This window comes from Festucalex cinctus, chromosome 18 (genome assembly GCF_051991245.1).
Source record: "Festucalex cinctus isolate MCC-2025b chromosome 18, RoL_Fcin_1.0, whole genome shotgun sequence".
In the NCBI taxonomy this organism is placed as follows: Eukaryota; Metazoa; Chordata; class Actinopteri; order Syngnathiformes; family Syngnathidae; genus Festucalex; species Festucalex cinctus.
This window is the reverse complement of record NC_135428.1, coordinates 9,690,855-9,706,435: the sequence shown is the minus strand read 5'-3', so window position 1 is coordinate 9,706,435 and position 15,581 is coordinate 9,690,855. Positions and strand designations below refer to the sequence as shown.

Here is a 15,581-nt window from a genome sequence, read left to right as displayed (position 1 = left end):
TTAACGACAGTGAGCTTTTTTTTTTTTTTTTTTTTTTTTTTTTTTTTTTTTTTTTTTTATAACCTGTAATTGTCCACATTGTGATCGACTATTTTCATAGTTAGGCTAGAGCAGTCCTTCTCAAATAGTGGGTGCCATACCAAAGTGTAATTGCACATCCACTACAGTAGGTGGCAGTGTTGTTGTCATTGTTCGAGTGCACAAGGAGTATTAACTCTTCTGTAGAGGTGTACAACAATTTTATAGATAAATTGCACTATTTGTAGTCGCGGCGGAAAGTTGGGGGTTGTGAAATCTTTTCTTCTTCTAGGAGTGCTAACAAAAATAATTACACTGTGGACAAATTACTCTGTACTGCATTTTAAGGCCCTTAATGTAACACAGAACAGTGAAGCAGTTACAGTTCCGCCTGGGCTCTTCTCCAATAATTAGTGGGAAACAAATGATAATGAGGGACCTGACATTTAACACCACAGTGCCACTTTGCCCCCTGTTGCTGTGTGTAATAACCAAGGTCTATGGGTAAGACTGCATCAGATATTGAAGATAAACCATTGTCATTTGCACTTGCCAGGTACATTCATTTAGCAATGCAGTTATCATTGTGATTGTATTTTTAATTAGAATTAATCAATTTTCTATCAGATTTTATTTCAGTGTGCAGATGTACCTAATGTTGTGGCCTGTGAGTAGCTAAAAGCCATTATATGTGGCAATTTAATAAATAATGCATACACTAGTAAGGAGACTGACTTCCGATCAAGCCGTGTAGCTTCTTTTCCCACTCAGTGTGAGTGTGAATGGTTGTCTGTCACTACATGTGCTATGTTTGACTGGCGACCAGTCAAGGGCGTATAGAATAGAAGCCAGCTTTGCGTGACCGTGAATACGATAAGCAGTTACAGAAAACGAATGAACACAAATACATTCCGAATCCAATGATTTATTTATGTTGTTGTTTTTTATCTCAATGTCAGACATGTAATGTGCTTTTCATCGAATACCTCATCAGGTTTAGCTCATCCAATGCGATGACCTCATGTCATATGTCAGAAGGTTCAGCACCGCATGTTGCCTCGCACCTTCACACCGAGCCCACGCTGGGGGCAGAACCAACGCTAATTAACTGAAGGAGGAAACCTGTTGAGGCGTCCCTCCTCATCGTTGCCATTAATCACACTTCATTTCATGCTGCAAGTTGCTGCTCAGGACTCAAGTGCACTTCTCAGCAAAGGAGCGTCTGGCGGTAAGTGATGTTTGCGATGGGTTTTAATTATGATTATGGTGAGAATGTCGACTTTTTGTATTTGAGTTGAGTTGATTTAAAGCATATTTAGGAAATGCAGCACCTCTGTACTGTATATTAGTGGGCTGGTTTAACATTTTATTGGAAGTATGTCTGAATTATTTAAAGATGATGATTCACTAACTGAATAAAAAATAATATAATACAATAATATCGGCTAAAAAATAATATATGCAGTAATTTTAAATGATATATACAGTAATTGATAATCAGCAGCTCAGTTTTGTCCAACATAAACATGTCGATGTTAGATTTATTTACAGTCTCATCCCATCAGGGGAGCCGCTCTACCCTCCCTTGCCCTCCTCCTCTGAGACCCTCGCTGCGACACGTGCAGCTGAGACCTAGGGCAAAGAATTAATGAGCAAATTGAAACAGACTCAATACTCACGGCCCAGTTGCCTTCAATTATCAGCCGCTGAAACGCACGCACGCACACATTGTCATCTCCACTGTCGGAAATTGCCACGCTAAATTCTTCATGCATGTTTACTGCAGGCAAAGAAGCGGCAGGATGTCCAACAACATGGCCAAGATTGCCGATGCGCGAAAGACGGTTGAGCAATTAAAGCTGGAGGTCAACATCGAGAGGATGATGGTATGTAGAAAAGAGAACATTTCGAGTGACATTTTGAATGGTAAGAGATGAGCTAATTTACGTGTTATACAGATAAACTCAATGTCTTGGACCAATTTTAACATATATATATATTTTTTTGCTTCTTTTTTCCCAGGTATCCAAAGCAGCAGAAGATCTGATGGCCTATTGTGAAACTCACGCCAAAGATGACCCCCTGGTAACCCCCGTACCTTCTTCAGAGAACCCCTTCAGAGAGAAGAAAATATTCTGTGAAATACTGTAAGGACACTGTGGATATTGTTGGAGTATCAATGTATTTTTAAATTTGTTTTAATATGAATGTCTTTATTTTCCCAACTTGCCTCATTGTGTGTTTTGTCGTGACAATAGTACGAAGAGGAATTTCCATGTTTAAAACTGATAAAGACGGCAATAAAGACTTTCAGAAAAATGAGTTCAAAGTTCATTTAAATGAACGTGTCTGACTTTCCTTTTAATCCCAGTGCTACTTCAGCTTGTAACTCGGTGTTTTTCTCTGGGATCTTTCTAAACTTGCTTATATTTCTTTCCAGCGAGTATAATATTCAGTTTTTTGGAAAGATAAAGATAAAGCACGTTTGTATGAATCGCCCACATTGGCTTATCTCACTTGGAAGCCACAATGTTTGCATAAATATCTAACAAAGGATCCTGCAGTTATAACTCACTGTCACTAGGGGGCAATGTTTTTCATTCTTCTTATCACAGTCATTTATAATGGTACATTTCAGCCGCTTAAACAAAAAACAAACAAAAAAAAAGTTTAATCCATCTTACATGACTGAGGTTTTATTTAAAGCACAATTCTCAATATTACACTGAAAGGATCATTTCTGGACAATCAATCAATACTCTGCCATGACGTCATGCTCACTACCTGTGGTCCTATCTGGGGCTGTATGTATGTTTTTTGTTTTTTTGTTGTTGACATTTTGGTTACACATTAACAAAGTATGATAGGCAGGCAGTCTTCTCGAGTTATGCTACTCATTGAATTCATGTTTAGTCACTTTTAAAGTGTGTGTGTGTTTTTTTTTTTTTAATATTCGTGTAGGAGAGGTAACGTTGCAAAGTCTGATGCGTGTCTGCCAGAAGAAGCGTGCCAAGAGGAGGGGGCAATGTTGGGTGGGGTCATGGGGATGCAAAACGCTCGCTGACTTTTTTTTTTTCCCCCACATCGTGTGACAGGTGACAACGCTCGCACGTTTACAAGCAGATTACGACTGACTTTTCCTCGGGATTTGAAGGCGGAAGTTAAGGTATCGTTGCCACATTTTGCTCTTCATAATAAGTCATGTAATTTTGCATTTCATATTTGTGACACTTGCCATGTTCGACGAGGAAAAACTCGTCTGACTCGTTCGAAACAATCATGCTGTCCTCAAACAGACAGGTGAAAGTCGTTACTGCATGCAAATAAATGGCAGATTTATTCGAATGTAGTTTGTGGAAGCAGATTGAAAGTTAGTCCATGGAGCCTGCTTTATGACTTCTCAAACAGGATATCCTACTGCTGTGGTTGAATGTTTGATTTACTTTGACACTAAATGTTTGACTGAACTTGCCAATTAGTATAATCAGTTGTGCGTATGTACCGGTATATGTTGGACTAATTTCCTGATACTATATATTTTCCCCAGAATTTAGTTTAAATCCATCTGTGTGCAATTTTCTTGTCTTGAGATAGACAGGAAGTCATTCGTGATTGTAATGTTTTAACGGTCAACATATTCTTATGATAGCATCTCCATTTCTCAAAAGATTTATAATTATCGTAGGACACGTCTGCCTCATAAATCTGAGGTTGGTAGTTCAAATCTGAGCTCTAGCCTTCCTGTCTGGAGTTTGTATGATCTCCAAACGTTTTCTCCAGGTATAGCCTGCTCAGGCTTCGAGTTTTTTTTTTTTTTTTTTTTTTTTAAAGAAAATCTCAATCGAAATTATTTGTAGATTTGATTTTTTTTAAGTCTGACAAATATTTCTGGGGGGAAAAAGCTGTGAATTAAAAAAAAATGTATTCTTGATTTGATTTGGGGTTTTCATCTTCAAAATAAAATAATGAAATACTGAAATAGGCTAGCTGTCCATGCTGTTCTAACTAAGATGCACTTGTAGTTGCTGTCTTTGGCACAACATTCTGCCATTCAGACACACACACCTGTTGGTTTATGCTTTAGTTAGGAATTTTTTGTTATGACAACTTGACAAGCCATCAGAATATCATAAAATGAAAGATTATCAGTTTGCACTTTAAACCCTACTGCAAAAAGAAAAGAGCATAGGTCGTAAAGTGGCAAACCAACTTGATTGTTTCCCCTTTCTACCCGTTTTTAGGCCTCACCATGGCAAACTTTGGAGGCCACGCCATTCCTGGCTCGTTCTTCTTGCTCTTCGGCTTATGGCTGACGGTCAAGCACACTCTCCAGCACTTCTGGAGGAAAAACCAGCCCAAATGCAGAGCCGTTTTGCCTCCTTTCTTCAAACGAATGGACTACATCGAGGGAGGGTTGCAACTATTTGCCTCATTTGTCGGTCAGTCTTCCCTCTTGGCGCATCGTGGAACACTTCCCAAACGCTCTGACTGATTTGGTTCTGTTGCAGGCATCATGGTGGAACAGTTTGTCGTGGACGGGCCGCATGCTCGCCTGTATGACGTGCAGAACAATTCATGGGTCAAGCTGATGAATTGGCAGCACACCACCATGTACCTCTTTTTCGGCATCTCGGGATTCGCTTTGGTGGTGAGCACCGTGTCCAAACTGGTGCCAGTTGGCGTGGACCGCTTTGCCCTCTCCTTGGCTCTTTTTGTGGAAGGTAAGACGACACAAGATTGATAGATCACTTCCTGTCTAGGTCAGGTGTCCCAAAACATTTGATGATACAATATATTTGCTTTTTTTTTTTTTTTTTTCTGATCCAGGATTTCTGTTCTACTACCACGTGCACAGTCGCCCCCCACTAGACGCCCACATCCACTCCTTGCTCCTGGTGGCCGTGTTCAGCGGGTCGGCCTGCACCATGATGGAGGTGTTCATGAGAGACCACATTATTCTGGAGATGCTGAAAGCGTGCTTGTTCATCCTGCAGGGCTCGTGGTTCTACCAGGTAATACTGATGATTGCTGAAGTCAAATACAAGAACTGTGATCAAAACCAGCGGCGTTTGAACCTCATTCCAGATCGGTTTCGTTCTTTACCCGCCGAGCGGCCCCAAATGGGATTTGACTTTGCATAACAACATCATGTTTGTCACAATGTGCTTCTGCTGGCATTTGGCGGTGGCTTTGTTTGTCATCGCCGGGACCTCGGCTGCCGTTTGGATGTGAGTATCCTTTTTTTGTTTTTTTACAAACTCAAATTAACCATCTTTTATTATTGAAGTTGTAGAACTGAGAACATTTGGAGAGCTGTGACTAGAATTGTAGGACGTTTTCATTCAACTTGTCAAAAAAACAAAACAAAAAAAAACTAGCCTGGAATGTCAAAACTATTTTTTTTCTGGAATAATCAAGCAGTTTCAAACAAACTAAATGTCCGCCACTGAATTTCATCCTATAAATTGTTTGCAATACGTATTATGTCCTTGCTCGTAAATGTGTAACCAACTTTTTGATCCCCACCCCCCTCCTCCCCTAAAGCACCACAAGGAGATTCTGCAGAAAAGCACGAGACATCGAGATCGTGATGCGAAATAAATTGTCTGCTGCGAACTCTGAGAAAGCTTTGCTCGAAGAGTCAGAAGAGGAGTAACAGCTTTAAAATGTTCATATTATTATTATTTTTTTGAATGAGTAGTATTTGCACTGGACGAGTCTGATAAAACTGACGCTTTCTTTCTTTTTTTTTTATTTCTTTTTTTTTTAACATGATGTTATTTGTGTTCAAAATGCACACCAAAAACTACCAATCCATCCATTTCCTATATGAGCTGAGCCTATCACGGCTGTTTTTGAGCAAGGAGTGGGGTACACCCTGGACCGATCATCACTCAATTCACTCACAACTAGACAACCAACTTTTCAAGGACAATTGAGTGGATGAACCTTCAAAGCATGTTTTTGGAATGTGGGAGGAAGTCATAGTACCTACAGAAAACCAACGCAAGCATGCAAACTCCACAAAAGGGATGTCCAACTTCAGAATTACTAAGCTTGCCCCCTTTATGTTTTAAATAATAAGATAAGGTGGAGTTTAAAGTGATGTATTTTTTTTTCTTGTCAATCATTAAAAAATATAATAAATGCAAACAAAGTCAAGTTGTGAGATTTAATCATGATATTGCAGTACTCATAATTTAACTCTGTTAATCTTGTCTTCAGTATGAAGGGAAAGGGGAAAAAAAACTGTCAAACTAAACATGAGCTTTCCAGTTACACAAAAGATTACACACTGAAAAACCAAAAACGATTAACAGAGGACATAAAATGGTGAGCTCGAGATCACTGAGGAGGCGGAGGTGGGAGATCGGGCGGACATTTTGGCGAAGGCGCCGTGGTGACGACGACCGTGGAGACAGATTTGGAGGAGGCTGCCGCCATGTGCTGCTGAAGCTGCTGTGCCTGAACTGTCTGGATACGAACCTAAAGAAGCAGAAAGATGAAGGTTAACAACACCGGATAAGGAAGTAAGTCATTACTGGAATTGCTGTCAAATGTGCTATGATGGTAAATGCACCATATCTATTTCCTAGTGAAACTTGCTACAAACCTGCGTGGCCTGTCCTTGCTGCTGAAGCTGCTGGAACTGTTGCGCTGTGACAAAGCTGACTGGTTTGTTCCCAGCAATCAGTTTGGTGCCCGCAGGCATGGTGGTTAAGATTATGTTCCGACCCAAACTGCTGATGCTGCACAACAAGAGGAGGGAGCAACAGACATCTTGTAAGTCTTATCAGGTCAATATGAAATACAGTGCATAAATTGAGACTTACTTTGTGTTGAGGCTCCCTTTCACAATTGGCGTAGTCACTACACTTTTACTTTTCAATGGTTGGTTGAGCACAGATAGAGGAACTGTGATGCGGGCAGGTAACTTGCCCTATGACCAAGTGAAAAGAGAGCATTGTTGGCATTGTCTCTCACTGTGTTTTGGCAACATAAGATCATAATGACTCATCGAAGACCATATACAACTTGTACCAAACTCAAAATAATGGCTTTCTTTTTGGGCTAGAGTCCAAACAGCTTTTAGATTTTGGTAATTTTTGCTCAAGGGCTTCCTCTACTGTTTAAATCCAATGTGGTGAATACAAATGATCAGTGGTAAAGGTGCTTTTGTTAGGCCAAAGTGTAGAAGAAGCCAAACGTTCAAGCAGATAAGTGGAAGTACTAAATACTGACAGAACCTGTCTGATAAGATCATGTCTTAAAAACACAAACATTCTTGCAGTTGCTCAGGTCATGACCAATCATGGCTCAGCTTCAGAAAACAGGTGAGCCGTGATTGGTAGTTGCCTGAGCAACTGTGATGTCATTTTAAATCGACAGCAAAAGGCAAAATAGCCGCCCCGTGAGATATGTTATATGAACACAGGTGGCTTTTGCTGCTTTTTTTATTTCAGAAAAACAATATTAATCAATACTGACGACCTATTCGACCTATATAATCAAACATTGGTCTAAATTCACTAAATATACCAGTTACTTATCTTGGACCTTGGCTATGCCTGCCTCAAGAGCCATGTAGTTTTATTGTTACCGTTTTTCAAAAATGCTACGAAATTTGGAATGTTATGTCCTTGTTTTCATTGTAGCATAACAGAGATTGATGCTATAGCATTGAAAGCTAATAACATTTTCTTGCATATGGTATTAGTCACATGAACACCTGTGTAAACTTTAATTTTAATACACAAGCAATTGGGACACTGAAAAAAAAAAATCTACTTAGTAGTATGATAGCACTGCCCTAATACATATATTGCGTAAGAAACTGTCAGATAGGATGTCACTAAAACATGTGTCGTCACTTGTTCAATGTGGCCTTCTTTATTTTTTTTCCCCCTGTGGCAAGTTTGTGATGTGAGTGAAAAGTGGCAAATGATGTAGCTGAGAAAGGTGTGAAACTGAGTGACTCAGATCACAACTGACCCAGAGCAGAGAAGGTGCCCACTACAGGCTGTGGAGTACACCACAGGAAAAAAATGACAGTTTCAAGAAGGCCACATTGAAAAAGTCACAAACATGTATTAGTGACATCCTATCTGACAGTTTTTTTTTAACGCAATATGTTGTCCGAACAGTGCTATCAAACTATCCCAAATGTTTGTGCGTTCAAAATAGTTTCAGTTTACACAGGTGTTCATGTGTTTACTATCATATGCAAGAAACTTTTATTAGCTTTCATTTGGTGCCGCTTTCAATGCCATAGCATCCACCTCTGGGAAACTACAATGAAAACAAGGACATAATATTCCACATTTTGTAGCATTTTTGAAAAATGTCAACAAATGAAATATTGCATTTTCTCAGTTTGCATTATATGTACTCTTGCTTGCAAAATGACAAATAAACTAAAATGCTAAATGTAATCCTTATATCTTATCCTATCCTATCCTAATATGGCACATAATTAACTCTTACCGTTTGTGTGTTGACCACAGGCGCAGGCACCTGCCGCATGGTTGCCGTGGCTGTCCCCAGCTTCAGAGGAGCTGAAGCCGAAGCTCCTGAAGCCACCGTAATTCCCTTCGCACCAGCCGCAGGCATGACGTTGCCGCCGGAGGAGGCCGCCTGGGCCTTGCTGCCACCGGCGGACGTCATCGAGATGGCCTGACCCTGCTTCTGCGGGACCATCCCGAGACCCGGCATGATACGGATGGTGGTGCCGCTCTTGTCCGGGGAGCTGACCGTGGAGAAAGGCCGAGATTTCTGATCGGCCACGGTGACGCCCAAAGTGGGCATCAGGCGTATGGCTGTGTCTCCTGCAGCCTTCAGTAGGGTGGGCGCCGTTTTGGCCGTGGGCGCCTCCCCTGTGCCGGACACAGGGGTGGAGACGGACGAGTGAGGGGGCGTGACGTGGAGAGTGGCCGATATGCTCTTGCTACCGCCGGCGGCGCTCGTGCCCAGGAAGTCGGGGGAAAGTTTGACCGTCGCCACGGGAGATTTGGTGAGCGTGGCCATCATGTCTGGCGTGATCCTCAGGACGGTCTGGCCTTTGGCGTCCGTGGTGATGGAGGAGGGTGGAAGGCGCAGGACATCTTTCCCCTGGATGCGCAGGTTTGTGGCGGTGAGTGGGATTCCTGCTGCTCCTGGGGTTTTAACTCCTAATTGGCCTGATGCGGTGATGGATACCTTTTGAAGAGAAAATATAAACGATAAAGCTAGGATGGGCAAAGTTTGACCTGCTGGCCATATATAGCAGCCATATATAGCATGCTGTTTTGTTTTGTTTTGTTTTTTTAATCTAGCTGATCGAGCAGTCACAATATAATCCTGTAATATATGTTGGATACATTAACTCATTTGCTCCCCAAAAACATATATATGTTCTATTATAAATTTAAGTGTCCCAAAGACGTATGTATACGTTTTCTATGCTAGAGCATACAGAAAGCTTTGGTACAGCCTCTCAACTGCAGGGAATGTGTGGGGAAAAAAATGGTAGTAATTACAAAAATGGCCAGCAGTTGGCAGCAGAGTATAATAGATCAACAAGGGCCATGATGAAAACAAGCATTTTCCCCACAATTCTAAACAGGTTTGTGAATAATGATGAAACTTGGCTATATTCTAATGCTAACTGCTGCAAAATGGAAAGATAGAAATATACTTTTTTTCCTGATGAAAGAAGAGACTTTAATCTTGGTAGGTTCCATGTTTTTATAGCAATAGAATACAATATTCTGTAGTCCTTGCAAAATCAGTCAAAATCCTGTAAAACAGCTGGGAGCGAAGACGGTTGCTTCACTGAAAATGGCTGGCAGTGAATGAGTTCAAATTAATTCATGTTTTTAATCATAAATTCAATAATTTTTAATTAGTTATTTTTGCAAATAATAACCAAAAATTGTAAAATGACTTAATTAAATAAAAATTGTAAAATTACACTAATTTTACATATTGATGACCGAAATCCTTGTCCATCTGCCAAATCAGAAAATCCCTTGTTTTGGGAAAGAAAATAACATGGCTTTGTATGATGACACATTCCAGAGAAATGGAGAATAAACTTTTTGAAGGCTCTTCCAGGAAATGACAGAATTATTAATTTAGCTCTTGTATTGGATTTCATTAGATTACAATAGGTGAACTGGAATTCATGTTTGGCCCTCTCGTTTGGCAGTAAAGTAATACAATTTACCTGCTTCAAATAACATGACGTATGGTTTACCTGTTTGATGTTTTGACTGGCGACTCCTTGCAGCACAGCCGCTGATGCAGGGATGTTCGCTGGGCTGCCAGGTGACGCAGTCTGAGGTTTGGGCACAGTTGCCGTGGAAACCGAAAGGGTGTTGGGCACCTGCACTGGACTACCAGCCTGGCTCCTCAAAGGCACGGACACAACTGCCTGTTTGAAACATGAATGTATTATTTAGATCATATGACCTCTTATCTTCACTATTATTTACGATTTTACCTGTGAGATGCCCTTGGTTGCCACAGACAAGGGCATCCTAATCTGGTGAGGGTTCTGATGTACCAAAGCACCTTGCTGATTCCCTGACGGAGAACCCATTCCGGGCTGAGCGGAGACAACCCGCACCTGAGGGAGGGAGCCTGCAGGCAGGTGACTCACTATCCGGGCCGCATGTTGGGAAGTGACGGCCTGAGATGTGGCCGGGCCGGCCTGACTGGCGGGTAAGACTGAGCCCAGCTGGGGCAAGGAGGGAGGAGACACCAGGAGAACGCTGCAAGAGACACAGTTGAGTTGATGCAAATTGTTAAAACAACATTGAGAAGAAGAAACGCACCCTGAGTTGGATTTGATTGCGTCAGGGACCGTGGTCTTAGTTGGTGTCGTGACTGTGCAGTGCAAGGGTGACTTTGGCGTCCCAGGTGTGTTTGGGGTAGGGGTAGAGGGTGTTGGTGACATGGGACTAGGACCTATATCGTGTCCTGCTTCCAAACATCCCACTGTTTTACCCCCTGCTTCTTTATTGCCAGATTTCTAAAGAAATAAAATAGAGAATAGAGGATTTGAACAAAATATAACACCAAAATCTAGAATTAACAGCATCACGAACATGTGCTATAAATGTAGCTAAAAAAAAAAAGATTCGGTAGTCGTCTCACAGGCTTAGATGCCGGTTTCGGCTTCTGCTGCAGTGCTTTCCTTGCTTTTGCGGCAGCCGCTTGAGCCTGGTGAATCCTCTCTGGATGGTAGAGAACAAACCATTCACAGCAAAAAACAAAAGCTGAGTTTCAGTCTAATTGCCCAGTTCTGATTTAGCACCTGTATTAGATTTTATGGACTGTCTATTGACATTTTACATGTACAATTGAGTATGACAGCATCTCTAATTTGAATTAAAAAAAAAAAAAAAAAAAAAAAAGCTACCATCTCCTCATTGTTGCTCACCAAACTCTTCTTGACTACGATTGCGGTGCAAGTAAATCCACAGTTTGCGACCAATGTCATACTTGACACAGGGGTCCTTCTCGTAGTGCAGCCTGTCCAGAGCCCCGCTAACAACCGTGTTCACCTATGCGGCACAAGAACGAGCCCACGTTTTAATCAAGAAAACGAAAAAGAGGTCTGAGTGTATAGGAGAAAAAGCGCCTCTCAACCTGTGCACTTGTAACATCGGGCGCAAGAAACTGCGAGTCCTTCAACAGTTCACAGATTTCGGCCCGAGTTCCCTCTCCATTGGGTAGCCTGGCTGCTGCGTCACGCACTATTAGGAAGAAAAGGGAGTTCAAAACGTCTGTTTGGGTTTCACACAAAAATCAACAAGAGTGAGAAGCTCTCACCCAGAGAGAGGATGGTGACGTATGGCGGGCGGTTGGAGCGCAGCAGCGTATGCTCCCGAGCTTTATTGAGAGACATTTCCTTATCAAACACTCCCTTAACGGGCCCCACTACCGATTCAAAGCCATGCATGCGGAACGTGAAGGCTTTGTGGGGTTGGTTGTATCTCTGCTGCTCCTAATCGACGCAACACAATGCAATTATTGGCACCAGTGCTTTTTGTAAACATACATACAAAAAAAAACAGAAAAGCAAATAAGAAACCTGAATTTGGAACAATTGTCTCTCATCTCCTGTGCTGGGTCTCACCACATAATCAGTCGAACTGTTAAAGACGTTTAGGAATTTAAAAATATTCACAATGATGAATACAATTTGTCTGTTAGATTTGCATAGATCAAGTCTTACACTCGTGGCATGGGAGGTGTTAACTCGGATAGCTCTTCACTTTCAGTCTGTGGATCACAAAGTCACAAACAAATCATATGCATGGATACAGATGTTTTGTTTTGTATAGATGTGTAATACCTTGACCACAAAATCTTTCGAGTCCAGCCACAGTTGACAGAGTGCAATTAAGTCCTTCTCAGCATCTTGAGTGGGGCCTAAATCAAGCAAACAGACATTAATCTCCACAAAGACTAACACGACGTCAATTAGAGGACTGTCAATCATGGATCCTCTAACCGATCCACTTCCACTGCTGAGTTTCATCGATAAATTCCACGAATGGTAGGAAGCCGCTGGGGAGCGCCATGACACCTTCTGTAAAACAATGAAGCATAAAAAAAATAAAATAAATTACACACATGACACAGACTTTCAACTAGTGTGCCCTAGTCATTCTAATTTTCTTGACAATAATATGTTCTATGCAGGCCCACTAGTCTAAACACAGTATTATGATTAATAGTGTTTTTGGACTATGAAATGAGCAGCAAATCTACCCTTTTTTTTTAATTCATGTCAGGGGGCGGCCATTTTGCCACTTGCTGTCAACTGAAAATGATATCAGAGTTGCTCTAGTAAAGACCAATCACGGCTCAGCTTGCGAACGTCACATGACCAAAGTCAGAAAACAGGTGAGCCGTGATTGGTCTTTACCTGAGCAACTGTGATGTCATTTTCAGTCGATAGCAAGTGGCAAAATGGCCGCTCCCTGAAATGAGTTAAAAACAGGTGGATTTGCTGCTTAATTCATATTCCAGAAACACATGGAATATTTTTGGGTTGACTTCCGCTTTAAGGTGGAGATCAAGGATATTAAATAAATCTTGAAATGGCTTTCTAAAGCACCGCCTTACCTTTACTCTCTCCTGCAAGAAACTGCAAGGCATGGAGCACCAAGTCAGACCAGCAGGAGGCAGAAGAAAACCAAGCGTTGAGTGTGCTCGCAGGAGACGTCTGCCACATTTGAACTTTCTCCTCCAACTGGAGCACAAGAAGCCATTACGGTCAAAGCTCGGAGTTTCATCTACCTACGTTTAGTTACAATCAACCCTGCACCAACAAGCTTGTGAGGCTACATGGATGTACCAGTGCAGTGCTAGCGAGGTGTTCCGTCCTCAAGATTGTCTCCAGCAAGCTGAAGAAACTGACGGCGAGCTCTTCCACGACGATCGGGGTGCTAGGAGGCTCCTCAAGGATTCTACAATGGTGATGCACATTTATAAGGTATGAGAATTCTTTTTCTTAGTTCTACGCCAAACTTACTCCTCCTTGATGTTGGCCAGTGGCGTCAACGGCGTGTCTGGCATGGAGTTGATGATGTTCGCCAGAGGGCCTGCTGCAGCGTCTGAAGTAAGAGTGTCACAGGGATCCTCGGATTCCACTTTTATCGTTCTCATTTTCTTCTTCCTTCTCTCTTCTTTGATTTTTTTCTTAGGCAGAGACAGCTCAAAAAATGCTGGAAGTGAAATAAAGACGGTTTGATAACAGAAGAGACCGGTGAGTTACTTATAAAACTGGATTCACTCACGCAAGGCTGATTTACGACCGATATTTGCTCTAGAGAGTATGTCACTGAGGTGGATGTCGGAAGTCATCAAGTCTGGATGATCCTGAGAAGAAATGTCTGTGATACGCTGTACATTTAACACTCAATCAATTTTTATCATATACAAACGTCACTTACTGGTTGGCGTTTCCTCTTTTCCCGATGGTTTTGTAGCATGACCTTCAAGTCTTGCTCTCCAAGATGGATTTTTTCTTAAGGAAATGACAGTTTGTCTTATTGAAATGTCCACCTCCCACAATCACAGTAATCCCCACCACTTATACATCATATTGCAAATAAATACTACTCACCAGTGGTCTTCATGTCTTGGGTAGAGAGACTGGGCATAATTCTGAGTGAGACAGAGGGTGTTGGCGAGGAGGGGGATTGTGGTGCTGGTGTCCACGACGTTAGATCTAAATGCATGTGAAATAAAGTAGAAATGTAGTATATTTGCATGGGCACATAAATATTTGCAATTAGAAATGTATGAAAAATAAAGGATTGTAAGAAATGAAGACAAATACTGACCGTCATCATCAGACGAAGCATTACTGTCTCCACATTCACTCTTAACCTCCTTTAAAATGCGCCTCAGTCTTCTTCTAACCTTTTGTTCTCGTATTTCAGCGTGACTCCTTGTCTGAACCTTTCTCTTTGGTGGAAAGTCCAGACCATTGTGAACTGCAAAATCCAGCAACTCCTGAAACAAGACATTTTGACACCAACTTCTGGGTATTGTAACTCCAACATTATTTTTATTTATTTTACAGAACATACCTTTCGTGAGACGAGGATTTGTTTCAGTAGCCTGTGGTAATATTGCTGAAGAGAGTACAACTGTCGTCTTTCCTGAGACTTGGCACACAACTGTCTGTACTTGACAACTTCAGGGTTGAAGTAACCATCTGTTCAGATCATGAACAACAATGTGAATAATGCCAAGTTTGAGAGTTGATAGGTCAGCAAGCATACTAAATACCTCTAAATAGTTTTTGTGCAAGATGAAGAGGATTCCCAAAATGAAAATTTCTGTTGTTGAACAGGTCGTCAACGGCGCTCACTTGCTCTGCTTCGTTATTGTTGGGGAATTGTGGCAAAAATTGACTCAAGTGTTGCCGCTGGGAATCTGACAGCACTTCAGTCCATGTGCTTTCACTCATCACAGAGAAGAAGATTTCAGGCTGGTACCAAAACAGAAATCAAAGTCATCAATCTTTAACAATACACACAATGTCAAAGCAAAACATCACTTACATCTTCAAGTAGCTCCTCGGGCAGGCTGACCCTGCAGTTACCCAGCATGCACTCCTCAGTGATGTGACCATCCTCCTCCTCTTCTTTTGGCTCAAGAGGGTCTGTAAGTATGTGAGTCAGGGCATCCATCCTGCTCCTCCGCTACCCCCTCTCACTGTTAGTGAAATATAACATCATTTACACGTGTGAATAAAAGTCATCATTGCATGGTTAGCTTTTGAAATATAATAGACGACTGGCGTGGCGTCCCTTGATGTCAAACAAGGAGGCTTATCTGATAGCATAGCTTCGCGTAAGGAGCTACGACGTAATTTATTCAATCGAACCTTTCAACGTAAGTACCTACGGTGCACTGCATGTTGCAATAGCTGCTTGACTAGACAGGGCTGATACAACACTTTCTGAAACCACCAAAAAGTCTGCGCTTACCTGAACCCACCCTATGTTTTGATATCGCAGAGGGGACTGTTTTATCGACGTACCGTTTTATTCTTCTGC

At 41.7% G+C, this 15,581-nt stretch overlaps 3 protein-coding genes across 4 annotated transcripts in view; 2 read left to right on the top strand and 1 right to left on the bottom strand.

Annotated features, from left to right (window-relative positions):
* Positions 1 to 6,180, top strand: part of tmem45b (transmembrane protein 45B) — a 9,652-nt gene extending 3,472 nt beyond the window's left edge. Inside the window, exons 2-7 of the mRNA XM_077504620.1 lie at positions 3,114 to 3,184; positions 4,260 to 4,457; positions 4,527 to 4,739; positions 4,846 to 5,030; positions 5,104 to 5,246; positions 5,563 to 6,180. Coding sequence (XP_077360746.1) covers positions 4,268 to 4,457; positions 4,527 to 4,739; positions 4,846 to 5,030; positions 5,104 to 5,246; positions 5,563 to 5,674 — 843 coding nt within the window. The 5' untranslated portion in view covers positions 3,114 to 3,184; positions 4,260 to 4,267 and the 3' untranslated portion in view covers positions 5,675 to 6,180. The remainder of the gene's footprint in view (positions 1 to 3,113; positions 3,185 to 4,259; positions 4,458 to 4,526; positions 4,740 to 4,845; positions 5,031 to 5,103; positions 5,247 to 5,562) is intronic.
* On the top strand, positions 1,098 to 2,340 carry gng8 (guanine nucleotide binding protein (G protein), gamma 8). 2 transcript variants are annotated; one of them, XM_077504622.1, is made up of 4 exons: positions 1,098 to 1,246; positions 1,805 to 1,904; positions 2,041 to 2,165; positions 2,277 to 2,340. In XM_077504622.1, the coding sequence occupies exons 2-4, from the start codon at positions 1,821 to 1,823 to the stop codon at positions 2,299 to 2,301; spliced, it is 234 nt and encodes a 77-aa protein (XP_077360748.1). In that variant the 5' UTR covers positions 1,098 to 1,246; positions 1,805 to 1,820; the 3' UTR covers positions 2,302 to 2,340. The 2 variants fall into 2 exon arrangements, with proteins under 2 accessions (XP_077360748.1, XP_077360749.1); XM_077504623.1 differs by having other exon boundaries at positions 2,041 to 2,340.
* nfrkb (nuclear factor related to kappaB binding protein) lies at positions 6,177 to 15,581 on the bottom strand. Its single transcript, XM_077504616.1, has 26 exons — positions 15,513 to 15,581; positions 15,084 to 15,237; positions 14,809 to 15,010; positions 14,607 to 14,734; positions 14,358 to 14,529; positions 14,138 to 14,242; positions 13,965 to 14,038; positions 13,809 to 13,890; positions 13,544 to 13,736; positions 13,367 to 13,478; positions 13,135 to 13,261; positions 12,518 to 12,595; positions 12,359 to 12,435; positions 12,239 to 12,285; positions 12,095 to 12,155; positions 11,833 to 12,007; positions 11,650 to 11,756; positions 11,441 to 11,564; positions 11,155 to 11,234; positions 10,833 to 11,029; positions 10,499 to 10,769; positions 10,253 to 10,429; positions 8,503 to 9,213; positions 6,852 to 6,958; positions 6,632 to 6,767; positions 6,177 to 6,504 (listed from the first exon to the last, which is right to left on the bottom strand). The coding sequence occupies exons 2-26, from the start codon at positions 15,210 to 15,212 to the stop codon at positions 6,364 to 6,366; spliced, it is 3,813 nt and encodes a 1,270-aa protein (XP_077360742.1). The 5' UTR covers positions 15,213 to 15,237; positions 15,513 to 15,581; the 3' UTR covers positions 6,177 to 6,363.

Coding starts and splice junctions, on each gene's coding strand:
- gng8 (XM_077504622.1), top strand. CDS start 1,821: ATGTCCAACAACATGGCCAAGATTGCCGATGCGCGAAAGACGGTTGAG. Junction 1,905..2,040: donor TCAACATCGAGAGGATGATG/GTATGTAGAAAA, acceptor CTTTTTTCCCAG/GTATCCAAAGCAGCAGAAGA. Junction 2,166..2,276: donor AAAATATTCTGTGAAATACT/GTAAGGACACTG, acceptor TCGTGACAATAG/TACGAAGAGGAATTTCCATG.
- nfrkb (XM_077504616.1), bottom strand. CDS start 15,212: ATGGATGCCCTGACTCACATACTTACAGACCCTCTTGAGCCAAAAGAA. Junction 14,735..14,808: donor TGCACAAAAACTATTTAGAG/GTATTTAGTATG, acceptor TGATCTGAACAG/ATGGTTACTTCAACCCTGAA. Junction 12,286..12,358: donor CGAAAGATTTTGTGGTCAAG/GTATTACACATC, acceptor TGTGATCCACAG/ACTGAAAGTGAAGAGCTATC.